At 37.3% G+C, this 21041-nt stretch overlaps 1 protein-coding gene across 1 annotated transcript; it reads right to left on the bottom strand.

Moving 5' to 3' along the window:
• Window positions 1-824: 824 nt before the first annotated feature.
• Window positions 825-20164, bottom strand: snx30 (sorting nexin family member 30). The gene is made up of 9 exons (XM_079410049.1): window positions 19963-20164; window positions 13183-13371; window positions 12431-12541; window positions 12059-12217; window positions 8031-8220; window positions 7017-7216; window positions 4451-4537; window positions 3477-3629; window positions 825-2187 (listed from the first exon to the last, which is right to left on the bottom strand). The coding sequence occupies exons 1-9, from the start codon at window positions 20068-20070 to the stop codon at window positions 2116-2118; spliced, it is 1269 nt and encodes a 422-aa protein (XP_079266175.1). The 5' UTR covers window positions 20071-20164; the 3' UTR covers window positions 825-2115.
• Between the last annotated feature and the right edge of the window lie 877 nt (window positions 20165-21041).

The raw sequence follows: 21041 nt of genomic DNA, 5'->3' as shown, positions 1-21041 counted from the left end.
CAGGCGGCATGTTTCCAATCTGAGGGCCAGATCTGATAAAACATACTTTCTGACTGGTCTTTGCTACATTTCTATGTAATTGCAATATTGATGGAGAACTCACTTAAAATGTCAAAAATCTCGAAATGACAGAGCTGTGAGAGATGACAAACTTCAGTGCACCCTTGACTCTCTGTTCATTAAGTCTGCTTTAACTTGAAGAGAACTACCTCACAACAGGCAGAACTGTTATGTAATATATATATATATATATATATATATATTTTTTTTTATGTGATTCATTCTATGGTAGTGGTGAATCTCACCAAATGTCTGGTTATTTAATATAAAGTGGAAAAACATATAGAAAATGAAGCTTAATTGTCAGGACCATTTTCATTAGTGTCCATAATAAAGCAATTAATCAACTTTTTTCCCTGCAACTTATTACTGAAAAACAGACGTGTCGAACTCTAATGCAATATGTCTATAATACAATTTTAAATCATATCAAATAGATACATACATAAAAAAATACATATATGCGCATTACATATCCTTAATTGGAAATATGGTTACAATGCAAATAATAAAAAAAAAATCATAATTATAATAAATAATAGTAATTAGAAAAATGACAATTCTGTCTATTTACATGTCTGGGTGAAATATCCCTTTAATAGACCTGAAGTAGGCTTAATTTTCTTTATGAAAAATATCATTTTGATTAGGGGCTGAAACAAAGGCATTTCTACAGTTTTTGTGAGAAACACATTCAGAAACACTTGGCATCTATAATTGTATAATGTCAGTGCTGAATATTACTGTTCAAACGCTTGGGGTTTATAAACAAATTAATCATTTTATTCAGCAAAGCATTAAATCGATCAAAAGTGACAGTAAAGACATTTATAAAGTTTCTCTTTTTTTAAATAAATGCTGTTCTTTTGAACTTTCTATTCGTTAAAAAATGATGAAAAATTTAATCCATGACAGTTCCCACAAAAATAAGCAGCAGCACAACTGTGTTCAACATTGATAATAATCAGAAATGTTTGTTGAGCAGTAAATCAGTATATTATACTGATTTCTGAAGATCATGTGACACTGAAGACTGGAGTAATGATGCTGAAAATACACAGCAATAAATGACCTTTTACAATATATTCAAATAGAAAACAATTATTTTAAATTGTAATAATATTTCACTGTTTTTACTGTATTTTTGATCAAAGAAATGCAGCCTTGGTGAGACTTCTTAAAAAAAAATAATAATAAACTCGCCGACCCCCAAATTTTTGAAGAGTAACATATCACTATCCTGCAGTTCTGCCTGATGCAACAGCTGCCGAAATCATTTGCCATGATGCATTTACTAAAAGCTTTGAATTTCAGAATGCATGAATATTATTGGAGATTAACCGCTCTCCATTATTATCCCAGAGTTTGACAGGAAACGTCCCACATTACATTCACCTCACATTAGACTAGATGACCCAACCACAGATCCTGCCCCATTAAGACAAGTACAAATCATTATGACACATCTTTAGCCATAAATATTTAATGAGGTCAAGTATGGCTGGGAAAACATCCTTCATTTGAACGCAACAGCTTAGAGTATAACGAGGGAACGGCCGATCCGGGCAAGGGCTTTGTGGTGTCCAGGAAATATCAAACTTCAGTTCCACATCTTTGGCAAGAAGAATGTTGGCAAACCTTCCGCGGGACTCTTCATGAACGCAAACCACTGACGTCTCGGTTCCCTTGGACGGCGCAGCATCAAAAGACAAGCATTTACAAAAGGAGAGCTGGCAAACATCTCACTAAAAACTACAAATGTGTTGCCGTCACCAAATCGTCCTCCCCCCTCTCATCCTCGCGATGATCAGTTTCCCAAACTCTTCTGCAGTTCCAGTCTGAGATTGAGAAGAGGAAGCTACAAATTCTCCTTCCACAAAAAAAACAGAGAGGTGGTTGATGGATGGGCTTTAACAAATAAAGACACTTTACAAAATAGATTCTCGGAGCTCGTCCGCTCCATCAGCGTCCCGTCCCGTGCCGGACAGGTCCGAGGACAGCCTGGATCACGAGCTCTGGACCTCGCCGGTGGCCAGGAGAACGGCTGAAACACGCTCAGTTCGTTTGGTCTTTTGCTTCCTGCTTGTCTTGTAACAGTGGAATGAGGGACTCCCACGCTGCAAGGCACTGTGGGGCAGAAGCAACAGCAGAAAGTCAAGCTTCAAACTCTGTTTTGACTAGACACTCACTTTCACAGGGTTAGATTTCCTAAACTATCTATTTCGTATGGACAGGAGTGACATCTAGACTTTTCACATTGTGATTTTGCTTTGACACTTTCTTTACAAAACACAAGATGTTTCATTACTTTAATCAATTAAAAATAATACATTATAATAACCAATTATTTAATTTGAATAAATAGCAATTACAGTAACTTTAAAAATAACATTAATTTAATTCATATTCTTATTACCATAATAATTCATAAATAAAATAAAAAAAATTATATAATATCATAATATATATATATATGTGTGTGTGTGTGTGTGTATATAATGTTCAATGTTATTTTTGCATTATTTATGTACCATTATATTATTTATTAATATTTTGAATTAGCTTTTATTTTTATGTTTTCAGATTTAATTTTAATTTGAGTATTTTTATGCAAGTTCTATTTAGCTTTAAAATTCATCTGCTTCGCTTTTATTTCAGTTTTAACAGTAATTTTAGTAATTATAAACAGTAAACTTATTTTATTTTAATCAATTGCAAAGTCAAAATTTCTGAGAAATTTTTTTCATCTATTATTTATATTTTAATTCAGCTTTATTTTAATTAACAGACTATTTTTTAATAACACTGATTGCCACAATGCAAATTAAAATAATAATAATAATAATAATGCTTTAAACAGGTTTTATGTTATTGCTTTCCTTTTGATTTAGGGTGTCTTGACAGTTTAAGCAACTGACTTCAACACTGAAAAACTTCTCTATATCAATATGTGAATATACAATGAAGTAAATAATGAAATAAGCGAGCTGCTCTGACTCTTGCAGTATTAATGGTTTCCTGGGCTCTTCCCGTTTGGCCGTGGTGTCTGGAATTTAGCGGCACCGTGTCAGTGTTTGACAAAACAGCAGGAATGAAATGTGTGAGAGTTTCTTCAAACAACAGCTGAGCAGTTTCAGAGCAAGAGTCACTCCAAGTGTTCTATAGACGGTTGATACACTTACAGCAACATTAAGTCAAACTCAACCCATTTACTTTCCTAAAACATATCTCTGCTTTTACTGAACTCAATTCATATTATTCTGAAGTAAAACGTTTGTCTTGGTAGCCGGTCATATTTTGTTCCTGCATCAAAATATAATAACTTGCTCCGCCTCTGAAATGACAGATGCAAATTTTCCCCTCCAACCACATTACAAAGCACTTTTGACGAATCCAGGTGGAGGAAAGAGTCTGACCTTCTCGTAGTACTGGATGTTTTTGTCGGCCATGCCGGTCAGCAGCTGTCTGAAGTCCTGTCGTTTGTTGTTCTCCCAGCGGTCCCAGTCGGCCTTCAGGTCGGCATTGAAACACTCCACACGGTCCTGGCACTTCTCCACGTCAGCGGGCATCTGCAGGACAGAGATGTGCGGAGAACATCTAGACCGACCAGTTCACCAGTTTCCTCCATCACAAGTAACACACTCCAATATTGGCCAAGATGAGTTTGTTTCTTCATCAGATTTGGAGAAATGTATAGCATTAAATCAGTGTCTCAGCAATAGAAGTGAATGGGTGCCGTCAGAATGAGAGTCCAAACAGCTGATAAAAACATCACAATAATCCACACCACTCCAGTCCATCAGTTAACATCTGGAGCAGACAAAAGCTGCCTGTTTTAGCTTTTGGCTGAAATACAAGTCCTTTATCCATAATATTGCTTCTTCTAGTGAAAAAGCGGTCTGGTCCGAATCAAGAGAGAAATCTGCACAGATCAAGCACTGTTTACAGTCCAATACAGCTCTAAACAAATATGTGGCTGGATTTTGATGTTAGAGACAACAGATGATGGACTTTTTCACGGTAGGAGCCGTTATGAATCATGATTTGATCAGAAGTTTAAAGTTGAAATGCCTTTATAATGGATTTGTTTCTTACAAACACACAGCTTTTATCTTAAGACATTTTAACTGATGGACTGGAGTGGTGTGGATTATTGTGATGTTTGTATCAGCTGTTTGGACTCTCATTCTGACGGCACCCATTCACTTCTATTGCTGAGACACTGATGCAATGCTACATTTCTCCAAATCTGATGAAGAAACAAACTCATCTACATCTTGGATGGCCTGAGAATAAGAGTAAATATTCAGCAAATTTTCATTTGTGGGTGAACTATTCCTTTAATAAACACAGCCCTCCAAATCAGAGTTAACGAACAAATGTAACTCACCGGTGTCTTTTTGTCCTCCCTGAACACGACCGCCTCCAACTTTGTTTCATACTCAGCCTGAACTTGGTCTCTCTTCTTCAGCACATTCTGACAAACAACAAGCGGTTTGTGAACCGAGGCAGCTGTTACAGTTTACATCCTTGAACAGTTTACAACATTGACATCTTAGGCTTATTAAAAATTGTACAAAACCTCTCACATCTCAATATCACCTCAAAACAAATTAATAACTATATTAATAAATTCATAAATATTAAACTACTATACAAACTCCTATAACCAACCTTACTCAAATACATACAGTACACTCACACAAAGTCATATTTACTATTTATGCTTACTTCATTGCAAAATGTAAACTGTGTGTATATAATGTTTTATATATAAAGATATTAAGATGATATAAACATTAACACCATGATTTTCTGTAAAGCTGTTTTGAAACTGTGTTATTTTGTGAGTGCACTACAAATATATTTGACTTAACTTGACTTTAAAAGGCGAAACCTTTATATGTCCATAATTATCTAGTTGTTGAAATATGTTTGAGTTATTTTAATTATGTTTTAATTTAAGCTGTAATGCAACTGAAGTCCTGGCAATCACTTTAGAGAAGTTTTCAAGAAGGAAATATAAAAGCTCGTCTCACTACATTTGCTGATGGTGTAGATGTGTCAAGAAAAGACGGAGGAAGTGATTTTATTTTGAGTTTGCATATGAACGTTTCCTCATAGCGGTTTACTTCAACAGTTATTTGCACCAGTATTTTTGCAGGATAAATATCCAAGCACATTTAAAACAAGATACATACACTACTGTTCAAAAGCTTGCGGTCAGCACGATCTTCTGCTTATCAAGGCTGCATTTATTTGATCAAAGATACAGCAAAAACAGTAATATTGTGAAATATTTTTGCAATTTAAAATAACTCATTTCCATGATAATATACTGTAAAAGCGTAATTTATGGGTGTGATCAAAGCTGAATTTTCAACATAATTGTCACATGATCCTATAGAAATCATTCTAATATGCTGATTTGCATATAAACATTTATGATTATTATCAATGTTGTAAACAGCATTTTTTGCATTGAAAAAGAATATCTTGAAATCCGCTTAGTTTCCTTACCCAAACAGTGTTTTCTTGCTTTAAAGGAGCCATAGAATGGAAAACTGTATTTACCTTGGCATAGTTAAATAATAAGAGTTTTGTACATGGATATGACATACCGTTAGCCTCAAACACCATTGTTTCCTCCTCCTTATGTAAATATAGTGCATGAAAAAGAGGCAAATCCCAACATAACACCGACTGTGATGTTACAGTCTGGCTCATTAATGATTATGCCCCCAACATTTGCATAATGTATATCAGCCCATGTTCTAGGCCAGCCGGACCTGCACAGCCGAATCATCTATGAAGTGTTGCCTGATATTGCTATTAAAACAAACAAAAAACCGATAAATAAATAAAAATAATCTGACATTATTTCAAATCTTTTGCAATTAAGAAAAGATACAGATATCGCTGACCCTAAATTGCAACGTGTTACTTTACTAACTTTCTAAAGTGTCAAAAAGAGTGAAAAGACACGTCCAAAAACGCTTATAACAGCTGAATCTGGCAACACAGAGGCTGCGTCCGCGCCAGAGTCTCGCCATGTTTACCATAGACACTAAACATTCTTGCAAAATCTCTCAAAATCTGTATCTTCGTCTGATACTGGCTCAAACATAAGGTCGGATGCCTAATCTCTTCATCGTTCACGCCGGACAGTAGAGATCCGTTTGCTGTGTGAGCTACTGAAATGAGCTGCGCTGGGAAACAGCCAATCAGAGCAGAGCTCAACATAATTATTTATGACCCTCCCAAATAAGATAATAACAGACCATTTCATTCATGGGACAAATCCTAGGGTTGTAAATGGACATGTAAAACCATTTCTGGAGATTTTTTGCCCTTACCTAAGCCACATGCCTTCTGTGTAGATATCAGAGAACAATTTAAAATATTATCAATGCATTCTATGGCACCTTTAAGATAAACCTTAAAAAATAAGACTGATTTTTTTTTTTTAGATTCATGTTTAAAACAAGAAAAAGCTATTTGCCAGTGACTTAAAAAAAAAATTATGCAATTCAAAATACAATTCAAAACGGAAATTGAAAAAGAATTAGGAAACAGAGTGAAGACAAAACGGTGTTGAAAGACACCATGCTGCATCATGCAGTGTTTCATCTTAAAACAGCTGCCTCTAATATAAATCAACATCCAAATGATATTATTATGAGACCTTTCTTGTATTATATTGTAACTACTGTAAATAAATTAACATTGGCTTAGTATTAGGAGAATATGCTGTCAGAAAAAAACTGCAAACCATCACATTCCCTCTGCAAACAGTCAAGAAAGGAAGTGAAGCGTTCTCCATATGGTCTGTTTCCCAATGACATCAATTATCTTCCAGCAGACGGATGAGGGAAACTCTGCTGGTCGCTCCATATTAATGCTGAATCAAATTAAAATCACATGGAAAGGGGAAGAAATTACTCAGAGCCACTCACCTTCATGGACTCAATGTACAGGACGTATTCTCTGAGCACCGGGAGAAAGTCTTCGCTCATGTCCTCCGTGAGATCCTCCAGAGCGCTGGAACAGTTCGACACGCACCCCGACACCCCCTCCAGAGGATCATGGAGGTCCTCCTCAAAAGACGACCAGGAGGAGTAGACCGGCCCGTACTCTCTCAACTCCATCAGAAACTCTGACGAACAGAAACAATGAAACAGGGTTGCCAGGTTTTCACAACAAAACCCGCCCAATTGCTACTCAAAACTAGACCACTCTCTTTTCGAGGGGGGGGGTCCCCAGTAAAAAAAATCATGTTCTGGGGGTAAAATACATATTTTTTGGTGGGGCTCCCCTGGTAAAATTCACATTTCAGGGGCTAAATATCATGTTTTTGGGGTCGCTTCAACCCGCGGACATGTTCAAGCGGCAACAGTGTTAAAGTAGCCCAAAATATTAAGATGTAGAAGTTGAGTCCATTGAGATCAGACCGCAAGTAAAAGCACTGGAGAGCTGATTTATAGTAGAAATTGAAGTGTAATTCTAACAATGGAAAACTAGTACACTGGAATGGAAAAATGCGTTTTGAGTGAACGGCTCGGAAAGCTGCTTGCTTTAAAGCAATCTATTGTATAAAGTGCTTTATAAATAAATGTGATGTGACTTCACTGGAGTGCTGAATTGCAGAGCTGCTGTAAACATATTCACATTCTTATGATCAGATGCTTTCTTAACTGCTGTTTTCTCACCGCTGGCATTTTTGTAGCGTTTATTTTGTTATTGAGTGGAGAGCGCACAGCACATATTTATCTTAACATGGCTCCCAGCAGCTCAGGTGGCAGCACTGGGATTTTAACTAAACAGAAAACTGCCACAAAGGTATTTCAAACTTCTCTTTACCCCTTCATGAAGAACAAAAAAGTGCTTCGCTGTCAGTGTATCCAGGCCTTTAGGATGGAAGACTGGATAGATGTAATTTCTTTTAAAACGCCAGGTGGGACGCTCTTTACCTGACTGCTCTTTGATGATTCTCTGTGCTATCCTGTCAATGGTGCCCAGTTTCTGTGTGAACATGTCCAGATAGTCGCCCATGGCAGCAAACTCCACCGGCCGTGCCCTCAGTTTATAACCGCCCGTCACATACTTCACAGATTCCCCCATTTTAGTCAGCAGAGCCAGGCCTTGACGCTTATTCAAGTCCTGAAAGTCAAGCATACAGTACATCAATTCTGTCTCATGGCCTAGAAAACCCAGCCAAACCCAATGAAATCCCACTGAGTTTCCATGCTGGAACATATAGCCTGCTAGCAACATATTGCAAATGCACAATGTTGTCAGGCTTCTCTCAAAAAGACATCTGAATCTGGTCATAAACAGCTAGTAAGGGTTTCCAGCATTGGCAATCCAACACATCACCGGCACAGACTGTGAGAAACTATACAAATATGAAGCATGACACATTTATGATTCCTATACACTTAAGAGTTGTGTTTCCAAATTTAATTTCCAATTATTTTAATTTATAAGGTCAGTTTGGACTCTGGAAATATGTTCCCAAAAGTATTTAGTAAACTTACATTTATTCATTTAGCAGACGCTTTTATCCAAAGCAACTTACAGTTGAGGAATACAACAAGCAATTCATCATAAAGAGGCAAATAAACGCAGGAAGTGCTCGTAATACAAAGTTTCAGGCATTGTTCAGATTAGTACAAGCTAAACAGGGAGAGATTAAGGAAAGAGAAAGCAAAGTTGTGTTTTGTGTTTTTTTTTTTTTTTAAGATGAAGTAAAATAGTAACAAAAGAGATTAGTTTTCAGGTGTTACTTGAAAACTATCAGCGATTCAGCATTCCGGATAGGGGTAGGAAGATCATTCCATCAGCCAGGAATGGTGAACAAAAAAGTTCTGGAAAGTGATTTTGTGCCACTCTGTGATGATACCACGAGGGGTCACTCACTCGTAGACGTCTGGAGGGGATGTAGATTCTCAAAAAGTGAGTGGAAGTAGGTGGGTGCTGAGCCTGTGGCTGTTCTATATGCAAGCATCAATGTCTTGAACTTGATGCGAGCTGCAACCGGGAGCCAGTGCAAGGAGATAAAGAGAGGTGTAACATGGGCTCTTCTGGTTTCATTGAAAACCAGACGTGCCGCTGCATTCCGAATTATTTGTAAAGGTTTGACTGTGCATGATGGAAGTCCAGCCAGAAGAGCACTGCAATAGTCCAGTCTAGAAATGACAAGGGCCTGGACAAGAAGTTGTGCACCATGCTCCGTTAGGAAGGGCCTGATCTTTCTGATGTTATGAAATGCAAACCTGCAGTTTGTCATCAGCATAGCAAAGGTGGGAGAAACCATGTGCCTGTATGATGAGACCCAGTGATGTAGTGTATATGGAGAAGAGAAGGAGTCCAAGAACTGATCCCTGAGGAACTCCAGTGAGCAGTTGATGTGCTTTGTATACATCCCTCAAAGACCTAACAGTGAGATAGGGATTCCACTTTGCTGATTTGAATCCTGTGATGCTCAGTGATGAGAGGGTGGACAGGAGGATCTGATAGTTCACAGTGTCAAAAGCGGCAGATCGAGCAGAATGATAATTGATGATTTGGAATCAGCTTTTGCTATCCGCAAGGCTTCAGTGACAGAGTAGCGCAGTCTCAGTTGAATGGCCACTTTTGAAACCTGTTTGGTTAGCATCCTGTTGGTTATTCTGTGAAAGAAATTATGATAGCTGGTCGAAAACAACTCGTTCAAGTTGCGTGAGATTGCTTGGAGAAGGTGTGAGGGAATAGGGTCTAGAGGGCATGTTGTAGGATGGCTGAAGAGGATAAGTTTTGATACTTTTGGCTCAGGGAGGGGACAGAGGGAAAAGGTGTGGGGGGTGGGGGGTATTAGCAGTGGATGTGGTTGATTTCAGGTCCTGTGTGTGTGGAGCTGAGAACTGGCTGCTATTTGTTCTAGTTTTGTTTGTGAAGAATGTGGCAAAGTTATTGGCTGTTAAGGAGGTGGGGGGGAGTGGTGTAGGGGGACAGAGGAGAGAACTGAATGTTTTGAAGAGATTACGTGTGTCAGAAGCACTGTTGATCTTGTTGTGAAAATATGAAGACTTGGCAGTATGGACTTCAGCAGAGAAAGATAAAAGCAAAGACTGATACATACTCAGGTCTGAAGGATATTTGATTTGTGACATTTTCTCTCTGCTGCCCAGAGTTTGGACCGATGCTCACGAAAAACATCGGATAACCAGGGGTTAGAAGAGGCAGCCCATGCTGGCCTGGAGGAGAGAGGACATATATTGTGTAGACAATAAGTTAAAGTGGACCATAAAGTGTCAGTTGCTGCATGCACATCCAGAGATGAGAAATGGGTAGGTGAGGGAAGATGAAAACAGAGGATCCTTCCTACAGAGATCCATCCATCCTACAGAGGAAAGATGTCAGGGTGAAAGGGAACGGAGGTTTCGTCTAAAGGTAACTGGTAGAGGCGTTGGCGGCTCACAGGTAGCAAGTTGTAGGTTAAATGTTATGAAGTAGTGGTCAGAGGTGTATAGGGGTTTTACCAAAATGTTGTCTGAAACACAACTTCGCATGTAAATTAATTTCAGTTGGTTGATGTGAGTGCTTGTGGTGGTAAGGCATTTGAAATCAAATTAAGCTAGGAGTGAATGGAAATCTGCCGCATCAGGCTTGTTCAAATGACTCTTGAAGTCACCAAAGACTATAAGTGGACTGCCATCCTCGGTGAATGAGGACAGCAGCCCATCCAGCTCCTCTAGGAAGGTGCCCAGTTGCCCAGGAGGGAGATAAATGACTACAACAGAGCTTTACTGGAGCTGTTACAGTAATAGCATGAGATTCAAATGAGTTATTATTGCATAGGGGAGCGTGGGTTGAGTATTTCCAATTGTTAGAAATAAGACCAGTGCCCTCCACCCCTCCCGACCTGACAGGGGGTGTGAGAGAAAGTTGTCAGAGAGAGCAGCAGGGGTTGCTGAGTCTTCTGGACGAATCCAGGTCTCAGTCAAGCCCAAGATGAAAAGTGCAGTTTGGAAAGCAATAGTAGGAATAAGATCTGCTTTGCTGACAGCAGACTGACAATTCCAGAGACCCACAGAGAAAGAGAGAGATATAGAAGAAATGCAGATAGGACACAGGTGAGCAAGATTGTGTTCAAAACCTTCAAAACTAACCCTTCAGGAATATTAAAGTTGCAATGATTTGAAGATCTTTTCTTCTGCATTGTTTTGTACATCCAAGTGAAAAAAATTATCAGAAAGAAGGGGAAAAAATGTAGGGCGGGACTTGGTTCTGTGCATCAGTTGTTGATTGGATGTTGAGATGCGGGCGTGGCACTCAAAAGCGAAGGCAGATGAACATGACCTTGCAGAGGCGGAGTTTAAGATGACTAAATGAATGGATATGACCTGCATTTGTCACTATAGAGAAGAATTGTTTCACCACAAGACCTAGTTATAGCATTTAATTCAACATTACAAAATATATAAAAAAAACAATAAACGTACTGCACTAATATATAAAAAAGCAAAGAGAAAATATATTCTATTTTTCATCAACATCATAAAATACATAAATTACAACTTGCAATTATTTGGTTTATACATGGTCTAATTGCTCGAGAGGTGCTTTTTTACCCAAATTCAGACGCATGGATTGCAAATTTATTTACACAACCATTCTATATTGTGAATATAGCTCAAGCTAAATAGTATGACACACAGTAGGATTTTTAGAAAGGAAAAATTTAAAACAGAAAAAATAATTAGGTAGAAACAAATTCTAAATGATTTACCGCCATTGTGTGAATAGCATGTAATCATGTAATCCATAAAAAGTAACTGTAATCTGATTATGAGCATTATAAAATGTAATATGCTCTCATATTAGCACTTTATTTTTGGAATCTGATTATGTGAACCAGATTACATGTAATCAGTTACAACCCAGCTCTGTCTATAATATGCATTTAGAAAACAGATAGTGTGAATGTTTAATTTCATGCTGACTTTAAAGCACTGACCTTTGCTGAGAGAAATGCATTGAAGTGTTCGTTAAAAGAAAGCACAGGATGGTCTGCTACACGTTTGAGGAACTTGTCAAGTGCCTTTCTTCTGGTCTCCACAAACTCCTCTGAGAAACGGTCTACTACTCCCTTCATAACAAACTTCTCAGGCAAAGGCTATACGATTGCAGAAAGGAGACACAACAACAAACGTAGTCCATCACATGGTGTGAAAAGCTTAATATTGGCAGAAATATCAGTGATTGCAGCAAAAACGATCTCCATAATATCAAATGCCTCATTACATAACTAACTGTACTAATGAGCAAATGCATTAAAACTAGTGACTAGTTTTGTGAGCAGTACAGTGAAGGCTCTTCCTCTACCTACTGGAATAAGATGGGTGGCCTGGCTTTCCTCTAATTTGTTCCTCAGCCAGTCAAAGTCCTGGTAGCGTCGCCTTACCGAGTACTCAGGCAGGTCAAACTCTGTTCTGGTGGTCTGTAGGTCACACAGAAACAAAAACAGGTCAATAACGCTTTAACACTTTTATTCAGCAAGGATGCAGTAAAAGCGAATTCGAAACATGAATTAATGCTAGAATATTATAGAAATAATACTACAACAACATTCAGTCGGTGCATTCTTTTAGCCATGATAAATCACTGTATTATTTTGACTATGATCTCACCACGGTTTCTTTCACAATCCCCAAAAAACCCAGCAATGAGTTTCCAAAGGGCTGATGGGAAATAGCTCTCAGATGCAGGTCAGCGCGGTTTGCCTCCATGATGTGATTGGCTGTTTTTAATTAGCACCTGTATGTGACTATGAGCCCAGAAACTGCCACAGTGAGCGAAACTACAGCGCCTCGAAGAGAGAAAAGCTGACCTCTTTGACAATTAACTAATCTAATTCATCATTTTAGCAGCCACAGTGATTTACAAGTACAGTTAAACTGGAACAAACTGATCAACAATTCGGATTAACCACTAAGCCACAATCACCCAATAAAATCTGTCTGAAGAGCCTCATTATCCTTCAGATATCTGTAATAAAGTTTTAAACAACACCTTTATATAATGGCACAAATAATAACAGCATCTCGTTGTCAGTAAAGTCTGTGAGCTTTGCCCTCTGACCTTTGTGCAGACTCTGTAGGTGATATACGTCTCCATAGTAGACACGTGTTTCTTGGGGTCTTCTACAGTCACAAACAGATCCCGTGTTTCTCCGTCCAGATCGTCATCGAGCTGTAGTCGGTTCAGCAGAGATGAAGAGGAGGCGGGGCTTGATGTGTCTACTGGAGTCCCATTGGGCAGGCTCAGGTCCTGGGGGCGGGATTAACAAAGACTAACTTAATCTGCTAAACACAGATATTTGGAAAACAGAATAATGTAAATGAATGTGCACACACAAAACTAGGGCCCTATGATTTCCGTGATGTGAAAAACGCAGAATCCAGTCATAAATATGAAATTTACAGAGTAACGTGGAATGTCACGGAAATTTTGGATGGATAAATCAAAAATAGGTCAGTGCACTGAAATCAAAATGTGATATAGACTAGAATCTATGACTATTAAACTGTAAAATACCATTTAAATATGAATCCTGCATGTTCTGCGTGTCTGTGAGGGAATGAATGGCGCGTGGTTTCGTTTATTACACACAGACTGCTCACGGTGATTTCAGAAACACATGAGCACGATCTCTAGAACGGCTCTGAGAGTCACTTCATGACCATTTTACTGTTTATTTTGAGTTAATAAAAGAAAATAAAAGTTCAGTTTAACTTGACATTAAACCATGACCAGTGTTGGGTGTAACGCGTTATTACGCGTTACTGTAATTAAATTACTTATCCACTGAAAAAGTAAAGTAAGGGATTACTGTTAATTTTTAGGTAATTTAATTACAGTTACTTATAAAGTACTTGCGTTATATACAGTAAATAATTTCAACAGTTCTAAAAGCAATATTGAATTTGAAATCTAAATTTACCGTCTAAAGATATTGAATGCAGCGGCTTTAACCCTCCGCGTGCGGGTGCGTTCACTTTCAGATTTTCCTGATTCACAGAGAAACCTTAAATAGCTACTCAAATCAGGGCCGGCACCAAGAGGGGGCATTCGCGGGCAGAGTTACGGTGCCCCCCACTTTCCATCCTCTCCCCTTCTTGCCGAACGTGATCGTTTCGAAAGCGAAAGTGAAACCGGTAAAACAGCGCACATAAGAAGGCGATTGCACGCTTTAGCGAGCGTCAGAAACTGCACGCAATCACAGATTGCACGCTTCCCATCCCACCCCGAACCCCCCCCCCACACACACACAAAACGTGATTTGTGCCCCCCCCCAGAAATTCAAATGCCCCTCTGATGGAGGTGCCCTGGCGCCGGCTCTGACTCAGATACATATAAGACTAAAATCAATAGAATCTAAAAATCTTGAAGTGTCTACTTGACACTTGAACGAATTCAAATTAAAAACTAATGTTTCTGATTATGCAATCCGTATGAAACTAAAGCAAGGTACAGTCTTTCCCGTGTCTGAGCTCATTATATGCAGTCACCTGCGCGCATATGCCCTCACCTAGATACGAAAAAAAAGTAAAATATTAAGAAAAAAAAAAATCATCTAATATTCATCATTTTTGAAAGAAGACCTGCTATGAGAAATTTACCTCATAAGAACAGCGCGATCTGACATTATTCAGCAGAGAAGATAATTTCTGTAATTTATTCTTTCCTACATTAGTTAACGTGTTATTTTGACATAAACCTGTACAGATTTTACTAGTTGGGTTTTTACTGAACATCTTGCCAAACTGAAATGTATTGTTTAACTTTTAAGCCTTTTTGTTATTCAGATATTTTGCAGAGTATTTCTATTTGTTAACCAAAGGTGGTTACATTTTTTTCATAAAAATGTTTAAGTATTACAGTTGTTTTAAAGCTAAAAGGCTAAACTATTCTATGTTTGACTCGAATTGAAAGAATATAGAGTTTAATTTCTATTAAGATTTTAAGATGTAGCCTAATTAGCGATTTGAATAATTAAGTTACTTATTGAGTAACTAAGTTACTTTTCAGATAGAGTAATTAGTAAAGTAATTTAAATACAATATTGATGAAGTAATTAGTAACTGTAATTAATTACTTTTTGAAAGTAACTTACCCAACACTGACCATGACAGAAATAATACTTACTGTAATGATAGTACTACTACTACTAATAATAATAATAATAATAATAATGCAATTATTATTAAAGCAATATTTAAACAGGAATATTTACCAGAAAAAGTACTTAAACTTTATTTAGCAGGAAAATGTAAATACACAACAGTATTTCTGGGGGGGGGGGGGGGGTAAATAAAATTATTTATATATTTTTTCTGGATAAATAAATAAATGTAAAATCAATTAATGCTTTGATTTTTTATTTGTAATTAAATTATTCAAATGGAATCCAGAAAATTAATGGAAAACATATTTTATAGGGCCTGTTTAATCCTTTAAAGTTTCATTATTTCAGTTAATTAGACATGCTTTTTGATTAATAAAATTTAATTTTAGTCTAGAAAAATTCAAAGAAAAAAACTAAAATTACATTTTAACATTCATTCAAGCAGAAAACAATTGTTTTAAATTGTGATTTTTTTTATTGTATTTAATATTTAGATATTTTATTGTATTTTATTGTTTAGATTTTTAGATATTTTATTATTAACCAGTTTTAAGTCGCTGGGGTATATCTGTAGCAATAGCCAACAATGCACTGTATGGGTCAAAATTATTGATTTTTCTTTTATCCCAAAAATCATTAGGATATTAAGTAAAGATCATGTTCCATGAAGATATTATGTAAATTTCCTACTGTAAATATATCAAAACTTGATTAGTAATACGCATTGCTAAGGACTTCATTTGGACTTTAAAGGACAACTTTAAAGGAGATTTTCTCAATATTTTAATTTTTTTGCTCCCTCAGATTCCAGATATTTAAATAGTTGTATCTCAGCCAAATATTGTCCTATCATAACAAACCATACATCAATGGAAAGATTATTTATTCAGCTTTCAGATCAGATTTCAAAAAATGTACCCTTATGATTGGTTTTGTGGACCATGGTCACCTATATTTATGAATATGAAATATATTTCATATTCATACATACAAATATACAGATTGATTCTTTTTATTATTTTTTACATTACAATGTTTTACATTTTTACCATGTGTATGACTTTTTATGCTTAAATGCTAAATCAACTCTGAACTCATTTGAGTTTGTAGGAAACCTGGAGCAAAATGTTGGAATTACTATGACATCCTATTTTCAGATCCAGCATTTAGGAAACTGTGACGGCTTTTTCCTGATCACATGCCCACTTCTGAGTGCTAAAACAAGTGCGCTGATCTTCTTTTTGCTGAACAGCAGAAACGGCCCAAACCTGCCTCTTTACTCAGAGTATTCACGTGAATGGACACACAAGATAAACCCATCATCGTATCACTACAGGGTTTGTTTCTGCTATCCTTCAGACACTACATCCAAAAACAGTCCTTTATCTTTATAATGAACAAGCATGCATTGATTCTCACAACCCAAACAGTTAACTATGGAGATATTAGACATAAAACCAGAAGATTTAAACTTTAAAATCTACTCATTCAAAACTGAAAGTATGGTGCTTCTGCTTTGTTCTTCTCATCAATGTCCTCCAGAAACAAACAACTTTATATATTCGCCAGATTTCATGAACTTACAGTCTGCAGTCACACACAGGCAATTTCATTCTTGACTGGAAGAGTCCAATCATACGTTGCCAACAGCTATGAATCACAGGGACATCTGTGAACTTCATGGCTGTGTTACAAACGTAATCGATATTATCAATGAATTTATTTTTCTTCAGAATCAATGTTTTCTTAAGCAAGCCTATGCATGAGTTCAGAAGTTGTTAGAAATAATAAAAATGACATATGATGAAAGAGTAAAAAACAAAACAAAAAAAAGAGTCAGTCACAAATTAAAAGTGGAGGTATGCAAAAAAGAAACTGACTTTACACAGAACGTATTATTCTATTTTACATGCTTTAAACATTGTATGACATTGCCTTGTATAAGGACACATTGGTGTTTGGTGATGAGTTTTTGGCTAAAGGTCTGCATATAAAATCACACTAGAGGTGTTCAGCTGGGATCAGGACTTTGGTCCCATGGCACTTCTCGTAAAGAGTAGGGGTATAACCCCGGTGTCCTGGCCAAATTCCCTCTACTGGCCCTTGTCTATCATGGCCTCCTAATAATCCCTATACACTGATTGGCTCAATGACTCTCTCTCCTCTCCACCTGTAGCTGGTGTGTGGTGAGCGCACTGGCGCCGTTGTGCTGTGGCTGCTGTCGCATCATCCAAGTGGATGCTGCACACTGGTGGTGGTTGAGGAGAGACCCCCACATGATTGTAAAGCGCTTTGGGTGTACAGCAATACACAATAAAGCGCTATATAAATGCATCATTCATTCATTAAACATTAAAGATTTGTACTCATAGAAATTATTAAAGTAGTCAAACATGTTCATTAGAAGGGGGTGCCAATACTTTTGGCAATATAGTGTATGTATATGTTTATATGTTCATTTATTTGTATTTTTTACTTATTAAATTATAATAAAGGGGGAAGTTGTATGGGTAACGGTGACTTTATAAGCATTTTATTTCTTTTGGAATACAGAAGTTGTAAAAAAGGGAAGAAAGAGAAAAATCTAAACTGTATAAAAATGTAAAACAGATATTTGAGGTGTTCTCCTGTCGTGGATATCCTTGTTTAGATGTATCACTCTAATGTTATTACTATTTCAGATTACAACTGAAAATGTTTCCAAGAAAACTGGACAAGGTTAGGCGATTATTACACAACCGTGACAGTGAGTTATTTCCTTTTTACCAGGAAGATAAGCATTACTCATGTTGCCTGGCACTGTGCGTCCCAAGATTTCGTTTTCCAAAAAAATCCCGTTTTCTAAACTTTTCTTAAACGTGTCACACAAAACAACCCCAAAGGGAGTTTCTGCTTATTAGGAGAAATCAGTAAGGAAAGCCCAAGTTTCTGGGTTTGTTCAAATATTGCGCTGATGCATCTTAATGACCTGCAAACTTCCAATAAGAAAAAAAACACTTTCTGGCTATAAATTAGCCATCGGAATAAACAAACACAGAAGAGGCCTTACTATCTCTAATAATAATGAAGTACAGATAGAAATAAAACGATATATAATATTATTACTAAAACAGCCATCTGAATATGAAGATGGCATTTGCAGCATTTACAAGCAATTATCATATCCAACAAACAGGGAAGCCACGGTGCAACTGTAACAACAATAGATTAATGAGCAGCGGCTCAAAAACAACTCTTCTGTGTAACGAGAAACACAACAAACTATTCATTTAGCAGCATCTCAGTCAGCTGTGCCAAGCTCAACACAGCTCTATTGTACAGACACCTCACACACTGCACAACAGCCCTCTGCACTTACTAGTCCAACACTGGTGCTACTACAATTTACTAATAGCAACCTTTTTCTGTGTGGTTCATGGTAAATTTACTTTTCCTTTAAGTCTTACGGGAATAGTTCACCTTGATCGGGCTTCAGGCCATCCAAGATGTAGATGATTTTGTTTCTTCATCAGAACAGATTTGGAGAAATTTAGCATTACATCACTTTCAAGATGTTAACTGATGGACTGGAGTGGTGTGGATAACTGTGATGTTTTTATCAGCTGTTTGGACTCTCATTCTGACGGCACCCATTCACTTCTATTGCTGAGACACTGATGCAATGCTATACATTTCTCCAAATCTGATGAAGAAACAAACTCATCTACATCTCTGATGGTCTGGGGGTGAGGACAATATCAGACATTTTTATTTTGGGGTGAACTATTCCTTATTTAACAAGCACACAGACTTTGTTTAGTGCTTTTTGAAAATATAAGTGTGTCTGCCTGTGTGTGTGTCTGTCTGTGTGTCTGTCTGTCTGTCTGTGTGTGTGTGTGTGTGTGTGTGTCTGTCTGTCTGTCTGTGTGTGTGTGTGTGTGTGCGTGTGTCTGTCTGTGTGTGTGTCTGTGTGTGTGTCTGCGTGTGTGTGTGTGTCTGTCTGTCTGTCTGCCTGTGTGTGTGTATGTGTGTGTCTGTGTCTGTGTGTGTGTGTGTGTGTCTGTCTGCGAATTGCTACAAATATATTTTTGTGCATTTGATAAATAAACCTTGATGTGTGCAACACTGATCAGTATTAATAATTCGAAAGATGACATTCATATAATTTCATTTTACTCAAGCCAAACCTCTCACGTTTTTAAATTTTAACACAAAATACTTCCATTTCTTATTGCATTAACCTGAATATGCACTTCAATCCACACAAAAAAAGAAATACAGTGATGGGACCCTGATGTGTACCATCATACTAAATAACTACCATAATCATACATCACTGTATTTAGATGATACACAGTGCATGTCCATTATGTTACAAGGCCAATAAAGCATGGATTTAATACGGTAAATAAACACTTGGTACAATCCTGGTGCATGTTCAAACAACCTACCATAGTACATATCCAAAAACATGGTAATACCACGATGCATGTTCATAACGTAGTAACATCGCATATTTCCATACCACGATATTAACTAAAATACATTACTATAATGCAAATAGACGAGAATTGCCATGTGTATAATGTGACAAAAATGCACTGTTTGCTGCTGGATAAACATACTACTTGTTTTTTACCCAGTAAAATATTTTAGACATATCGACACGCTGTCTGTCAGCAGCGCTGCTGGATTATGAATGCTGCCGAGCTAGAGAGTGATGTTGCCCCAAACAGCCCCAGCCCTGACCTCACCTTGTCTGCAGCGCGCTCCTCGGCGGACAGGGGGTGGCAGATGTCCTGGATGGACTTCTGTCCGGAGGAGGGCAGTGATCGGGGAGCTCCAGCACTCATCGCGCTCATCGGCTCTGATCGCACAGGTGTTTTTATTTCACAGCAGCACGATCCGAGACAGCAAGCATCTGTCAGCTGACCGCCACCGCGCAGAAGTAGAACTACGCTTGTCAGCGGAGACGCGCACTTCCGGAAAAACCGCGCCTCTTTTCAAATTAAAAGTCTCTCCTCGCTTTTTTGCGTAAAAGTTTTAGCATACACTGAATAATCAAATATTCATTCCTGATACCGATTTTTCCCCTTTTCATTGGTTTGTATCCAAGGTTATATTCAGTTTTTGTGTACATAATTCCCAGAAATGAAGGTTAATCATTAAATATGAAGGTTGCGTAAAACTGTATCATATGGTATGCTTGTTTTGCGTGTTTTTAGGCGTAACATGCATACCAAAATTAATCAAACATGAACCTACATTATTATAAAACTGACCCGAGATCAGTCAAAACCATTACCAGATCAACACCATGTAGCGGCAAAACAACGGAAAATGTGTGTGTATATTTCTTCTCTGTTCTTTTTGTATTCTATTTGTTTTCTTTTTATTTATTATACAATTAACAAAAAGCAAAAAAGGCCTCTATTCTTTTTCTATTCTATCTGGTTTCTTTTTATTTATTATATAATTAAAAAAAACAATAAACCTTGCTACATGTACTGTGTTAGGCTGAGACTTGTCATAGCACTTGCATTTTATTGCTCTTTTGTTGATTTTGATTGCTTCCATTGTCCTCATTTCTAAGTCTCTTTGAATAAAAGCGTCTGCTAAATTATTAAATGTAAATATATATACACAGTTATGCACACACAAAAAACCCAGCCAAAAAAGAATAAAAAGGAAGAAACACAAGTAGGAAAATGAACAAAATAGAAGTAAAATAAATAAATGTAAGACAAACAAACGATTAAATAAATGATGTTTTGTTTGCTACGATCACGTGACCAGAGATTCGAAACAAAAGATTCGGGAATGTTTGGAATCT

Source organism: Barbus barbus, assembly GCF_936440315.1.
Source record: "Barbus barbus genome assembly, chromosome: 47".
Taxonomy (NCBI): domain Eukaryota; kingdom Metazoa; phylum Chordata; class Actinopteri; order Cypriniformes; family Cyprinidae; genus Barbus; species Barbus barbus.
This window is presented reverse-complemented; position numbering and strand designations above follow the sequence as displayed.

Coding starts and splice junctions, on each gene's coding strand:
- snx30 (XM_079410049.1), bottom strand. CDS start 20,070: ATGAGCGCGATGAGTGCTGGAGCTCCCCGATCACTGCCCTCCTCCGGA. Junction 12,218..12,430: donor AGGCCACCCATCTTATTCCA/GTAGGTAGAGGA, acceptor GCAATCGTATAG/CCTTTGCCTGAGAAGTTTGT. Junction 3,630..4,450: donor GGGAGGACAAAAAGACACCG/GTGAGTTACATT, acceptor TCTGTCCTGCAG/ATGCCCGCTGACGTGGAGAA.